This window comes from Octopus sinensis, linkage group LG14 (assembly GCF_006345805.1).
Source record: "Octopus sinensis linkage group LG14, ASM634580v1, whole genome shotgun sequence".
Classification (NCBI taxonomy): Eukaryota; Metazoa; Mollusca; class Cephalopoda; order Octopoda; family Octopodidae; genus Octopus; species Octopus sinensis.
In genome coordinates this window covers 59,614,003-59,629,337 of record NC_043010.1, presented here as the reverse complement: position 1 = coordinate 59,629,337, position 15,335 = coordinate 59,614,003, and the positions used below count along the sequence as shown (strand labels likewise).

At 33.9% G+C, this 15,335-nt stretch overlaps 2 protein-coding genes across 7 annotated transcripts in view; both read right to left on the bottom strand.

Moving 5' to 3' along the window:
* LOC115219393 (protein dachsous-like) overlaps positions 1-15,335 on the bottom strand; it is an 85,403-nt gene that overhangs the window by 12,395 nt on the left and 57,673 nt on the right. The window lies entirely within an intron of this gene.
* Positions 1-15,335, bottom strand: part of LOC115218999 (protocadherin beta-15-like) — a 58,191-nt gene that overhangs the window by 13,213 nt on the left and 29,643 nt on the right. For 2 of the 6 annotated variants that reach the window (XM_036509265.1, XM_036509266.1), the window contains exons 2-4: positions 12,906-15,319; positions 2,333-2,486; positions 498-733 (exon numbers count right to left, since the gene is read on the bottom strand). In XM_036509265.1, the coding sequence (XP_036365158.1) occupies positions 612-733; positions 2,333-2,486; positions 12,906-15,299 (2,670 nt within the window). In that variant the 5' untranslated portion in view covers positions 15,300-15,319 and the 3' untranslated portion in view covers positions 498-611. Of the gene's footprint in view, positions 1-308; positions 734-2,332; positions 2,487-3,490; positions 5,906-7,969; positions 9,023-11,396; positions 11,551-12,905; positions 15,320-15,335 lie in introns of those variants that run through there. The other 4 variants (XM_036509269.1, XM_036509267.1, XR_005002006.1 and 1 more) reach the window with 4 other exon arrangements.

The window sequence follows — 15,335 nt, the reverse complement described above, 5'->3', positions numbered from 1 at the left end:
AAATCCTTAGAACAGAGAGGTTATATTAACAAAATATGGCTGATGTTGTTAATGTGTGTGTAATTTAAAATGTAAATACAATATTGACAATAATAGAGTGTGTCTGACCTAATTCTAAGCTCACTCTCTTAAATGAGGATATACTCTGAAAATTTGATTTGTTAGCCATGTGAAATATATTTTCTGAAATATTAACATATTCTGTGTAATTTAAACAGAAATTATTTATTCATATAATCCTTAAAAAAATGTTTCAGCCCAAAGGCTGTGGCCATGCTGGGGCACCAGCATATCATAACCTAATAAACATTTTAAAAATTATACTGCATTTTCCAAAGGAATGTAGAGTTTTAAATACCTAATATGTATGATTTGACTAAATTTACATAATTTATTTGTTATAATTTGATTCTTCATCTGAGGACATATTCCCAAGATATACACAGACACACATATATTTATAAAGTGAGAGAGAAGAGAGAGTCTAAAAGACACACACACATATATATATGGGCAATATCATAACCAAACTAAAATATTTCTGCTGTTTTAAATGTTGTGTGAATGTTGAAGGTGATATTATTTCTGTTGTGTTCCTTTCTTAGTCTCACTTAACTGACAACAACATCTGGTGTTGAAGGTAACTGTCTCTCAGGAGGTTTCACATATCTGTCTTGGTAATGGTCTCTCTCACTGGTGCTTGATACATCGGGTGGGGCACCACCATAGATTCCTGAAACACACACATGTATATAAGATAAATTTATCACACTGTTCCCATAGTCAAAAGTTATCTACTAATCTTAAGAATCTTAGACATTGTAAGTAGATCAGTGATCTGATGACCATATGCAGAGTTAGAATGGATAAAATATAAGTCAGTTCAGTGTTTTAATTGCATGCACACAATATATAATGTTCTATTACTGATCAATTTTATACTGCTCTCTGCTCCATCGATTTTAAAGACATTAGAAATAACACCACAATTACTTGTATATTGTAATGAACAACTAAATGTACATAATGAGAACAAGGTTTTGATGGTGAAAACAATGGACCAGGTTAAAATATATGAAATTAAGAACTTGACAAGGTGAGTAGATATGTATTTGACACTGAAGGAGATACATGACAAGGGCTAAGTTACAAAGTATAGGGTAAATATAAACAATAAATATACATTTTCACTCTTACAAGGATCCCATTACAGAAATATTCAAAATATTCACCCATTCGTAACTACACCATCACCACCACCATCATCCCCCTTCCTCCTCCTCCTCCTCCAAAGTCTGTTTTCAATGTTTGCATGGGTTGGACAGTTTGAGAGGGGCCAGCGAGCCAGAGAGCTGCGTTAGACCTCAATTGCTAGTTTTGGCATAATCTCTACAGCTGGATGCCCTTCCTAACACTAACCACTCTACAGAGTGTACTGGGTCCTTTTTATATGACATGACCACAGGTGCTTTTTGCATGTTACCAGCACCAGCATGGTTGCCACGTAACTTGTAAAGCGAAGACCTCTTAGTTGAGAGAGGGGAGGGGGGCGAACCAAGGGAGGTGTTTGTGTAACAGGTGAGAGATTAGAGTATAATAGAGGGATATATAGATGTCTTAGTATTGAGGAGATACCCCAGCAAAACAAGGAAGGAGAAGGGAGGTTAAAAAGAATTAGAGAGGAAAATAGAGAAATTATCATAGAGAAGAGAAATAGATGGTGTTGGATATGTATTGCGGCCTACCTAATGCTAAGTTCAATCAAATCAAATATTATTTTATGAAATATATAAAATGTTAATTTATGAAAATAGTTTTCAGTGTTTATGGAGTTATTTCTGTAGCATACTTGACAATAACTTGGAGATACTTAACATTTTGTAAATTGTATTCACAAATATGTTTGGACAGATTATCAAGAAACTAGCAAATGGTATATGTTTAAGACAATGACATAGTATAATGTTGATGGCAATTTCTTTCATGTAACAACACAACTTAATCAAGATGCTCTAAATATTTTGGGTAGGAATGGGCAAATTTGATAAGTATGTTGTTTATATTTGCAATTATTATTTTATGACTTTTGAGTATTACAAGATATTACAAGGTTCTAGATGTTTCCTGCAGGATAATATGCTAGAATGGGAAATATAATTCTGCAGACATAGAAGCTATAATATACTATACTACATAATGTAGTTACATACTATAAATATAATTCATTAAAAATTTACTTAAAATTTTAATAAAATAATTTTTTTTTAATATCTGAAATTTAAATTATTGTAATGAAAGAAGTACGAATCATGAATGGACGAGATTGTTTTACCTGACATTGCTGGTATTTCTTCATACTGTCTACTTGACCGCTCACTCCAGCACTGTCCACTGCTCTTACGACTGGTCAATGTGTCAGTGGGATAGTTAGAAGATGGTCTGTTGTCTCCATAAGATGTCACCTCAATCGGTTGACTGTATTTCTGCTGTAAAATATGATAGTAACAGGATATACTACAATGGTAAAAGATAGTTGCTTAAATGTTACAATATTGATTAAATTAGTAAAATTTAAAATATATACTCATACATATGACAGTTTGATTGAAATTTTTTAATTGTTCCAAATTAAAATAGACAAATTACTAAAAGTTAAGAAATTTAGTTGTTAGAGAAATGGTACATCATTTCTGTTAGAAAAAAATGAATATATTCAATAAAACACTAAAATACATTAAAATACTGCTAAACAATTTTCATACCAACTGGCTTCTAACTGTGCCTAGTTCTGTGATAAAAAAAACTTTCTGCTTTAGAGTGGTCAAAATAGAAGTCACCCATCAAAATTTCATGTTGCTTTATATTCCAAGCACCAGCTTAATCACTACGTTACTTTATAAACACTTCATTATTTTAAACTTAAGTGAAACATAAGTAATGTTTTTAAACCCAAATATGGTAACAAACGGGTTAATATACAGAAGTCAGATAAGGATTTGCATGAACAAGTTTAGAGATCAATGCAACATCTCTCTCTCTCTCTCTCTCTCTCACACTCACTCTGACACATACAAACACAATGTCTTAAATTCAGTGAAACATTATCAGCATTAACTCACATTACACCATTCCATATTCAAGCCAACAGATCCAAGATAGATTGGGTTCAAGCAAATCAATGTTTGTTTTTTTTAAATCTAATGATTGTATTTACTTAATATACATGAAGGTATGAAAGATTAATTACTTAAAACATTCCATAACAACATTAATAAAAAAAGTATTAAACTAAGCACAAACATATTTCTCTTCACCAAACCAAAATGGTCATCTCTCAGCTATGAATATGTTACGTTTAATATATTTAGAAAATAAACAAAAAACTTAAGTTGACAAAGAGAATAAAAACTACAAAACACAGCATGTTATAGTTAAGTATTTATAATTACACATCAACTACTAACAGGTTGTTAAGTGAAGTATTGGTTACCTTGGTGGACTTTTGAAGACTTCTGCTCATTGTTGACATCTTCCAGTCATCTGGATAGTAATGGCTCCTCGAATGACCATATCTGTCTGACATCTCTCCTCGATTACCTGACATCACAGGTACACTGTTGTTACCTTGATAGATCAACTGTCTCATCTCATTGCGACATTGGTATGCCTGTTTCTCTTCTGCTGTTCTTTCGGATGAGCTATTTCTCACATTGTTACATCTCACAATACACAGGGTTATAGAAACCACAATAGCTATAGATACTATCACAGCTGCTACTACAATGATAATCAACAATGTTGCATCTATTGTGTTATCACTTGGTAGGTGCACAGCTGTGAACATTGGTGACGTCTTGTTACTAACAGTCAGTGTCAAAGACACACTAGTTGTTGCTGACAGAACTGGAGTACCACTGTCTTTCACAACAAACTCAAGCTCATATGATCCGGCATCATTTTGGTAAACTGTGCGAGAGTAAGATAACACACCAGTGAACGAATCCAGTTTAAATAACTGTCTCTCGTTACCTGAAACGATTTCATACCTGAGAAAAGCATTCATGTGACTGTCTATATCAGATGCTTTCAGAACTGTGATGTCGTTCTTACTTTGCGGATGATAGTGGACATTAAGAGTGAAAGGGTCAACACTAGGAAATGTAAAATATGGAGCATTATCATTTCTATCCAATACTTCCACTTCAACATTCACTGTGTTATTCAGAGATGGGCTTCCATTGTCTTTCACAAAAACCTCAAACTCATAGAAATCTCTGTGTTCTCTGTCTAAAGACTGGTTTGTTGAAATAAAGCCAGAGTTGATAATCTGGAATGGCAGACGATATTGCTGTTTATTTCTCAGAGAATAAGACAATTCACCTCCCTTACCAATATCTGGGTCTGTAGCATTGATAAAGCCAATAGGGAAATTAGCTTTGTCATTCTCATAGGTAAGGAACTTGAATGTGTCTTTCGTAAAGTGTGGTTCTACATCATTCACATCCAACACTTGGATCGACAGATCTTTATCAGTTTTCAGAGCAGGTAATCCTTTATCTTCACACGACACAGTAAAGTGATAATGTTCCTGTGTCTCTCTGTCTACTGCTTTCTTTAGAACTATTTTATATTCCTTCGATCCCATTGACTGTAGTTTGAATGTGTCGTCTTTGATATGACAGTTCACCTCTCCATTGTGTCCAACATCATTGTCAGTGACCATCACATAAGCAATGAAACTACCAACTTTGATGTCTTCCAGAATGGTTGCTGTGTTGTGATTCTGTGAAGAAATAAAGTTCACATCAATATTTGGGGGATTGTTGTGTTCATTGATGACATTTATTTGAATGATTGCCAGAGAACTTAAAGGGGAAATGCCATTATCCCTGGCTTCCACATATAATTTAAACTCCTCTTCTTTTCCAAATTCTAATGATTTAACTAAATATAACATTCCTGTAGTTTCGTTCAAAAGAAAATATTTTCTCATCTTCACATCAGTTTTTTGACTGAAGTAGAAAGATATTTTACCATTCCTGCCAATATCTAAATCAGTGGCAGATAATGTGACTACTGGAATATTCTTTTTATGTTTATGTTCTATAGAGACATTGTAAATATGTTGAGAAAATTGTGGCCTATTGTCATTTTCATCTTCCACAGATATTTTAACATTTAAAACAGATTGTTTTGGTGGAGTTCCCCCATCTTTAGCAATGACTTCAATATTGTAACTGTTTTTCTTTTCTCTGTCTAATTTCTCATTTAAAATAATTTCTAATATTGATATTTCATCAGTTAATTTTGACTGGGATAAAGAAAAATGTCCATCACCATGTAGTACATATTCAATAAAACTGTTCTGATATCCAACATCTTTGTCAATAGCACTGGGTATAGCCTTCTTCATACCTTTGCCATCACTTTCCCGAAAATGTAGAGTAATTTCTTTCTCAGGAAACTCAGGTTGGTGGTCATTGATGTCTTCTATTATGACTTTAATCTTTAAGATCTTCATAAATGTCTTGGATTTGTGAACAGCAACTTTAACGATTTCAAAACATTCTTTCTCATAACTACACACAGACTCAGCATCCAATGTCTCAACAGTGTACAGTTTACCTGTTCTCGTCACATTGAACAACTGTTCTCCCTTTTGTTGCAGTTGACTAAATGTAATTAAATCCTTATTCTTTAAGAAGGAGCTGTCTGATTTCTGCAAGTCAGCAGCAATGTCCCCTATATATGTATAAGGACCATTCTCTTCTTCAACATGGTATGTGATGTCTTCACTTAAATAACAGTGGAAAAAAGTCAGTAAAATGCATAGGAATAGCAACATCTCTGATCTTTCCTGGTGTTAACACAGTGTGAAGGGGAGAGATGACTTCAAATATTCATTCTGAAAAAGAAAAAAACCTTGTATATTACCAAGAAATGAACTGAATCTCTCCTAAACTTATTATTTATTTTCTTTCTATTTGTCATAACAGCAGAAGTGTATAAAATCTGATCAAATTCTTTGTGTGCAGTTACTGAAGAAGAGTAAAAGCTAATACCATTTTTATTATGTAGATGTGGACCAGATTTCTATGATCAATTCACAGTAATATAGAACATTTTTTTAATTTCTCTTGCACGGGTGTTACATTCCTTTAAAAATCAGCAGTTTGGTCAACAGATTCAACCCTTTTATGGCTGAATTTTCTGTTTACAATGACATGCTGAGGAAAAGTGACTTCTATTTTCAGGTGCATGATCTGCAACACGAACACATTAATATGTGTCAAGTCAAAAGACAGATGATATCAACAATAAGAGGTTAAGACGAAAGAATTGTCAGCAAGTCGACAGCAAAGTCCTATCAAAATGTAAAACGCAAGAGATTCAATTTTATACTAGGAAGCAGGAGGTTTACACGACAGAAATTACAAGGGATATATGAGTTATCTCCCATAGTTTATAATGCCTCAACTTCACAGAAATGGCAATTTTTCAGTAAAAGTCATGCCTTATTTTTACAAAGTAGTGCAGTACATGTGAAAATTAATATCATTGCTAAGATATTACCAAGAATAACAATCATTTTAAGACTCTGACTGTGGGGCCACTTCTGTCGTACATCTTGAAATTTGAAAAGTTTTCCAATTCCATATTGGAAAATTCACACACACACACACACACACTAAAGTAATCAACATTTAGTTTTGAACATTTTGTGTTCAATAAGTCTCCTGCCAGAAATGCTATTTCGTTTTCGTAAATACATTAATATCAAAATCAACTAATGGGACAATATATAAAATAAAATCGAAAACTTGCTATAATACTGCATTATGAAAGTAAAATACTTGAGCTTACAAATGTAAAACAGAACAAATTGATCTTTTTTAGAATAATTTTACCATTTCAATATCATTTTAAAACAAAGTATTCATTCATTAAAAAATATTACATAACTCTGACTCATCTATCTATTATACAGATATCTTGTTGTCTCATGAAATATAATCACCATTAAATTAACATTCAAACAATACGCTCCATAACATTAAACTAATACATTATTTAGCTGAAAATATTACAATTAACAATATACACTTAAACAGGCATCCTTTTGTAACAGAGGATCAAGCTAATTTGAAGTTTAGCCACATTCTGCATGAGATCTACAATAAATATTCAACAAATTTATATATGTTTTGTTCAGATGAAAATAGAAATATAATTACGAAAAAACCTAAATTAAATTACAAATTTGTTGTTAATTAACTTTCCATGTCACAATTTGTCATACATTTGTTAAATTAACAAATTTAAATAATTTAAATAGAAATTATATATAATAATGAATGTTTCTGATCTATTGTCCAAAATATGTTAAGTATTTTGCTGTGCCTGGAAGAGTCATTCTGTTTCAATGCCTTATTAATTAACACACTCACTGGTTCAAAACACGAATTCATATGAGGAATCTTGCAAACCAAATGCAGAAACGAAATATGTTCAGTATATTTGTTTAAAACTATGATTAACTAATAAAGGTAAATATATTTGCAAATTTAAGCTCAGATAAATAATTCACACAAATAAAATTACAAGACATTTTAACACGATAGTATTATTGTACATTGTGTGTGTGTTGTCCAATATTTGGTGTGTCCTAAGAGCATTAAATGTCTGAGAGATTAAATAATACTATAATGTGTAACACTGGAATATAAGAAATAATATAAATATTGTGGAAACACCAAAGATGACCACAAATGCTTTGAATGATAATTTATATTCACACAACGACTTGATAGCCATGATGGAAAGGAAGGCATTAAATGAGAACTGACACAGATCTAATATGGCCACCAACAGAATATTACATTACAATATTACAGAATGTTACAATATAGCTATATATGAAATCATTATTTCACACAATAGCACAAATAATATAGAATAATAAACTTACCGTCATTGTGTAAAATCCTTTGTTGTATAAAGTGTGACTTGGTCCCAATGTTCTGTTGTTAATGGTTGTCTGTGTCACTGCTGCTATGGTGTGACAATGGCTTCATGTTGATGGAATAGTGTTGGTGGTGAGTCAGTGGGAACCAGCAGTTCCCTCTCGAGTCTTCCTCTGTGGATGGGTGGTGTTTAGTGAGTGTGTGCATGGGTGTGAGTGAGAGACAGAGAGAGGAAGAGAGATGGGTGATGCTCACTCCAGCCTCACTCAGATTAGATGTTATGTTTCCCCTCACAGAAAAGACAGAAAGAGAGAGAGAGACTACATACAATCAGCTCCACTAACAGTCAGCCATGATAAGTCTATATAATACCAACATGTCTGATGTGGAGAGAGACTGACATAGAAATCCTTAGAACAGAGAGGTTATATTAACAAAATATGGCTGATGTTGTTAATGTGTGTGTAATTTAAAATGTAAATACAATATTGACAATAACAGTTTCAGGGTGTTTGACCTAATTCCAAATTAACTTTCCAACACAAAATATATTTGGAAATTTTAAAGTTAATATGTAAATTATGTGAAATATATTTACTCATATATTAACAATAAGTATATGATTTATTTATAATATGGACATTTTCAATCTTAAATTGTATTTCTATAGGAGAAATCTTTACTTATACTTCTATATAAAACTTGCTTTATCTTTTGTTCACAAAGCTTAAAACAGATTATTATTATCTAAAGATGTTATTTTGCTTTACACATGTGATAACCTTGCCAAGTTGAATACAGAATACATTTTCTGAAACACATGAGGATATCCAGTCATATGTAGGCAGTATTATTAACTAATTTGTTTTTGTTGTTTTTAAATGTGTGAATGTTGAAGGTGATATTATTTCTGTTGTGTTCCTTTCTCAGCCTCACTTAACTGACAACAACATCTGGTGTTGAAGGTAACTGTCTCTCTGGAGGTTTCACATATCTGTCTTGGTAATGGTCTCTCTCACTGGTGCTTGACACATCGGGTGGGGCACCACCATAGATTCCTGAAACACACACATATACCAACTACATTTATCACACAGTTTATATAATAAATAGGTATTTAATGACATCAATAAGAAATTTCCAATCCAAAACATTCACTGGATTAAGATGTGAAATAATCAGAAAAGGTTTCATTTGAGCATCCCTAAGATCCTTTCCAATTCTCAACAGATCAGTGATCCATTGATTAAATATCTTGAAGGAGATAAGCCAGTTGTTCACTTATTGAAAATAAAAATGTGTACGTGCATGCACGCACGCATGTGTGTGTGTGTGTGTGTGTGTGTGTGTGGTCCCCCACCCCACACACACACACACCATATCATGTACTACAGCTCTTTCCCCCATCCCAAACCCACTTTTCTCTCATGTTACCCAGAATCACCCCACTTGTTAGCCATTCTTCATCCATTAGTAATTTAAATTGTTCTCCAACACCAAATGTTTCAGTGGCCATCCCCGCCTCTCCAGACCACCAAATAATCTCTCCTCATGCATTACCTTGGTTTAATCTCTCTACTCTGCTCCTGCAATCTACCCAACACATCATCTCTCTTCTCCCACCTGTCATCAGCATCATTACTAACCTACTGCCAGCATTCCTGTAGCCCTGCAGCCTTCTCAAATTCTGCACCCTTCTTGCCCAACCTTTTCTCCATTCTTTCCAGATATTGTCTGTCTGTCTGTCTTTCTCACCTTCCCTATGTCTTTTCCCATTCATTCTTGCAAACCCCCATTCCCCCACTCACTACTGCTCCAGCTACCTGAGGTGCCACCTGGTCACCTCATCACCACCATCTGTCTCCTCTATTCTCTCTCTCTCTCTCTCTCTCCTAAATGTAGCTCCTCTACAACAAAATCTCGTTCTATCCCAACCTCTTCCCTCACACCTCAACCACCGTCTCTCATATGGAAGCAACATCCTCCCTCCCTAGATCTTCTGCCTTGTGAGTTAGATGATACCCTCAATAGTGGTGGTGGCATGAAAAAATGCATCCAATACACATTGTAGAATGTTAGTGTTAGGAAGGACATCCAGCCATAAAAATCAGGCCAAAGCAGACAACAGAGCTTGGTGCAATCCTTTGACTCCTCAGATCCTTGTCGAACCATTCAACCCTTGCTAACATGGAACATGGATGATAAATGATGATGATGACAATGATGATGAACATTATTAAAACCAAAATATACTAAGTGCATATTGTTAGCACGTATGTATAGCTCTATTCAGTATTTTTGATTTCTTCCAAGGTCTTGTTGAAATAAATAGAGGGGAAAAATTGAATGGTTACTTTCCTTCTTGACTAAAATCCAAGATTCTATTATACTCATTAACATATATCAATCAATGGCGAGAAATGTGATACTTTGTTAAATAGATGATTAGACGGCTATCATTTAAGTAGAGCAACACACTATATAACATCAATACATAGATGAATATATTTATATAAATTCATGTCTTTACTACATTATCTGATGTATCCTCCCACTTTTAAGACAGGCTGTGATTTGAGGGAAAAGTGGCTGCTATTTTGACAAGATATATTTTTCTAAAGACATTCTTGATTTCTTTCTTCTCTCTCTCTCACTCACTTTCTCTCAGCCTCTGTCTGTCTGTCTGTCTCTCTCTTTCTCTCTTCTTAATAATCTTTGGATATAAGAATGTTCAACTTCAGTAAAACTAAGTTCTATTTTACCCATAAGCACATATCTCACAAATTTCAAATGTACTGAGTCTGAATGAGAACTTTACAACCCTAAAAGGATTCATAATGCCACATCCATCCTGGCAATATAGAACTTTATGAAATGTACATAGTGAAGCAACATGCAAATATTTTGTCAATGTTTGAGAAAGATAATTCTAAAATACACAGTCACAATTACATAATGATATTTCACATGAGTTTTGTCAAGCAACGGCAATATAATATAGGCAAACTAGCATCTTGACATATGTTTACGAAAATGTCACATTGACAGGTCAAGACCAATTTCTTTTAATTTATAATTCTGTGAAATACATTTCTCAAAACCTGTTTAGATGACACAGAGAGACTTGTGTGTGTCTTATACACACACTATAAAAGATGATACCCTCTACCACACAAATGATATTCTCTTCTATACAAATGATTTCTAGAACAGTGATACATCTCAGTGTGATGTATACATGTGAAGCAGACACTATAAAACATTATACCAGTGTAGACACATAAGATAACATTTAACTTATAAAAGTCATTCATAGAAGAATATTTATAGAAATAATGAAAGCTGAAGTCTGTGTTGTTGAAATCAAACATTTTATCATTAAATCATTATAAAAGAATTAGTAACAATTGTTAATGAACAACATTGTTTTACCTGACATTGCTGGTATTTCTTCATACTGTCTGCTTGACCGCTCACTCCAGCACTGTCCACTGCTCTTACGACTGGTCAATGTGTCGGTGGGATAGTGAGAAGATGGTCTGTTGTCTCCATAAGATGTCACCTCAATTGGTTGACTGTATTTCTGCTGTTATATAAAAAAACACACACAAAACTTATTTCATGCCATATTGTAAATTTCACAACTGAACTAATCTTACCAATAACCTTATATCTATTCTTTGATAATGATTTTCAAGTTTTGTCTGGAATATTTTGACATTCTTAAAAATTATTGCTTCAAATATGCAACAACACTTATGCATAACAAATATTTGTGTCAATTTCCTTTATATTTGATCATGTTTCACACAACCTACCACCCATATACTGACCAACTAGAACTTTCAGCATCTCAACAAAAGATGGAGACAATCACAAACAACCACAATCTGCAACACCTCTCTCTACCCTATAAATGTAGTTTCCATAAAGCCACTACTGGAGATCTGCTCTGCAGGTAAGTCCTTACCCTTGAATAATTTGGAGAAAGGTCGCACTTGACATTAGCTAAGAATTTGACTATGTGTGGTGTGCAAATTTTCAAGCAAAACTACTTCCATCTATCTTTCATGTCTTGGATATGAAACTCCTTGTCAAATTGCACCATCACAGCATAAATCGAGGGAGTTGAATTCTGAGAAACACTCTCAATTTTGATGCACTTCCTACATACACTTCCTTCTGTATATCAATAAACTACCTACCATCACTTCCAACAACAACCACTTTTATGTGGTCTCATCCGATCCTGTCCTCAGCTTTAAAAAGCTGGTTAGTCTTGTGCTACCTCAAGCATTGTTCACCAAATTCATCTCTCCTCCCCAAGTCATTCATATTGTCTGCCTTCCTGGGCTCTACTCCAACCACTGTATCCAATTCTTCAAGACATCTTTCCCCATGGAACTATCCCTATCCAAGTATTTCCTGGTGTCATCAATTTGCTATTGCTCAAGAAAATACACTGCATTGACACCATTTGTAAGAGAATACCTGTGAAGAACATGGACACAGCAGCTACCTTCAAGTGAAGCCAGTACAACAAAAACAACTGTGCAGTTATATCTATTGTAGTATGATGTTTAAATGTGCAATGTAGTTTGGTCAATGATTATAATGCATGTATTTGCCAATAATAAAAAAGACAGAAAAGTAATGTGTAAAGTTGCTCAATACTAAGCATTATCAAAGGAGAGAGGTGTAGCTAAGTAACAGAACTTATAATTAAGAGACAAGATCTGGCAGTGAACTTCAATCGTTTCATAATTCACTAGAGCATGATAACATGTTTCTGGCATTTAAAATAAGTTATATACCTTTTCTATAACAATTACTGACATAATGTTAAGTAAAATCATTATAAAAATATATATATATATACTTATAAAAACTATGATATTTAATAGAATAAAAAATATGAATATAGTAATTATAGACACATACCTTCATACTTTTTGGTAAACTTCTGCTCATTGTCGATGTCTTCCAGTCTTCAGGATAGTAATGGCTCCTTGAATGACCATATCTGTCTGACATCTCTCCTCGATTACCCGACATCACAGGTACACTGTTGTTACCTTGATAGATCAACTGTCTCATCTCATTGCGACATTGGTATGCCTGTTTCTCTTCTGCTGTTCTTTCAGATGAGCTATTTCTCACATTGTTACATCTCACAATACACAGGGTTATAGAAACCACAATAGCTATAGATACTATCACAGCTGCTACTACAATGATAATCAACAATGTCGCATCTATTGTGTTATCACTTGGTAGGTGCACAGCTGTGAACATTGGTGACGTCTTGTTACTAACAGTCAGTGTCAAAGACACACTAGTTGTTGCTGACAGAACTGGAGTACCACTGTCTTTCACAACAAACTCAAGCTCATATGATCCGGCATCATTTTGGTAAACTGTGCGAGAGTAAGATAACACACCAGTGAACGAGTCCAGTTTGAATAACTGTCTCTCGTTACCTGAAACGATTTCATACCTGAGAAAAGCATTCATGTGACTGTCTATATCAGATGCTTTCAGAACTGTGATGTCGTTCTTACTTTGCGGATGATAGTGGACATTAAGAGTGAAAGGGTCAACACTAGGAAATGTAAAATATGGAGCATTATCATTTCTATCCAATACTTCCACTTCAACATTCACTGTGTTATTCAGAGATGGGCTTCCATTGTCTTTCACAAAAACCTCAAACTCATAGAAATCTCTGTGTTCTCTGTCTAAAGACTGGTTTGTTGAAATAAAGCCAGAGTTGATAATCTGGAATGGCAGACGATATTGCTGTTTATTTCTCAGAGAATAAGACAATTCACCTCCCTTACCAATATCTGGGTCTGTAGCATTGATAAAGCCAATAGGGAAATTAGCTTTGTCATTCTCATAGGTAAGGAACTTGAATGTGTCTTTCGTAAAGTGTGGTTCTACATCATTCACATCCAACACTTGGATTGACAGATCTTTATCAGTTTTCAGAGCAGGTAATCCTTTATCTTCACACGACACAGTAAAGTGATAATGTTCCTGTGTCTCTCTGTCTACTGCTTTCTTTAGAACTATTTTATATTCCTTCGATCCCATTGACTGTAGTTTGAATGTGTCGTCTTTGATATGACAGTTCACCTCTCCATTGTGTCCAACATCATTGTCAGTGACCATCACATAAGCAATGAAACTACCAACTTTGATGTCTTCCAGAATGGTAGCTGTGTTGTGATTCTGTGTAGAAATAAAGTTCACATCAATATTTGGGGGATTGTTGTGTTCATTAATAACATTTATCTGAATCATTGCTATGGAACTAAGAGGAGGACTGCCATCATCTCTGGCTTCGATGTATAATTTAAAAGACTCATCCTTATCGATTTTTGAAGATGTAGCTAAATACAATTTCCCAGTACTTTCATCTAAATTAAAGTTTCTCTTCATTTTTTCTGCAGTCTTTCTACTGAAATAATAAGATATTTTACCATTCCTGCCAATGTCTAAATCACTGGCAGATACTGTGACAACTGGAATATTCTTTTTATGTTTATGTTCTATAGAGACATTGTAGATACTTTGGGAAAATTGTGGTGGATTATCATTTTCATCTTTTACAGATATTTTAACATTTAAAATGGATTTTTTTGGTGGAGTTCCTCCATCTTTAGCAATGACTTCAATATCATAATTGTCTTTCTTCTCTCTGTCTAATTTCTCTTCTAAAATAATTCCTAATGTTGATATTTCATGAGCTTGTTTGGCAATTAATAATGAAAAGTAACTGTCATCATTTCTTAATTCATATGTTACCAAGCTGTTCTTATGACCCATATCTTTATCAACAGCATTGGGTATTGATAGTTTTGCTCCTTTACCATCTCTCTCTGAAAACTGAATGTTGACTTCTTCAGTTGGAAACTCAGGTTGGTGGTCATTGATGTCTTCTATGATAACTTTAATCTTTAAGATCTTCATAAATGTCTTGGATTTGTGAACTGCAACTTTAACGATTTCAAAACATTCTTTCTCATAACTACACACAGACTCAGCATCCAATGTCTCAACAGTGTACAGTTTACCTGTTCTCGTCACATTGAACAACTGTTCTCCCTTTTGTTGCAGTTGACTAAATGTAATTAAATCCTTATTCTTTAAGAAGGAGCTGTCTGATTTCTGTAAGTCAATAGCAATGTCCCCTACATAGGTATGAGGAATATTCTCTTCTTTAACATGGTATGTGATATCTTCACTTGCATAACAATGGAAGAAAGTCAGTAAAACACAAAGAAATAACTGCATCTTTAGTCTTGATGTTAAAACAGTGTCCAAGAACATGGTATTTTCACATTATTAATCTGGAAGATAAATATA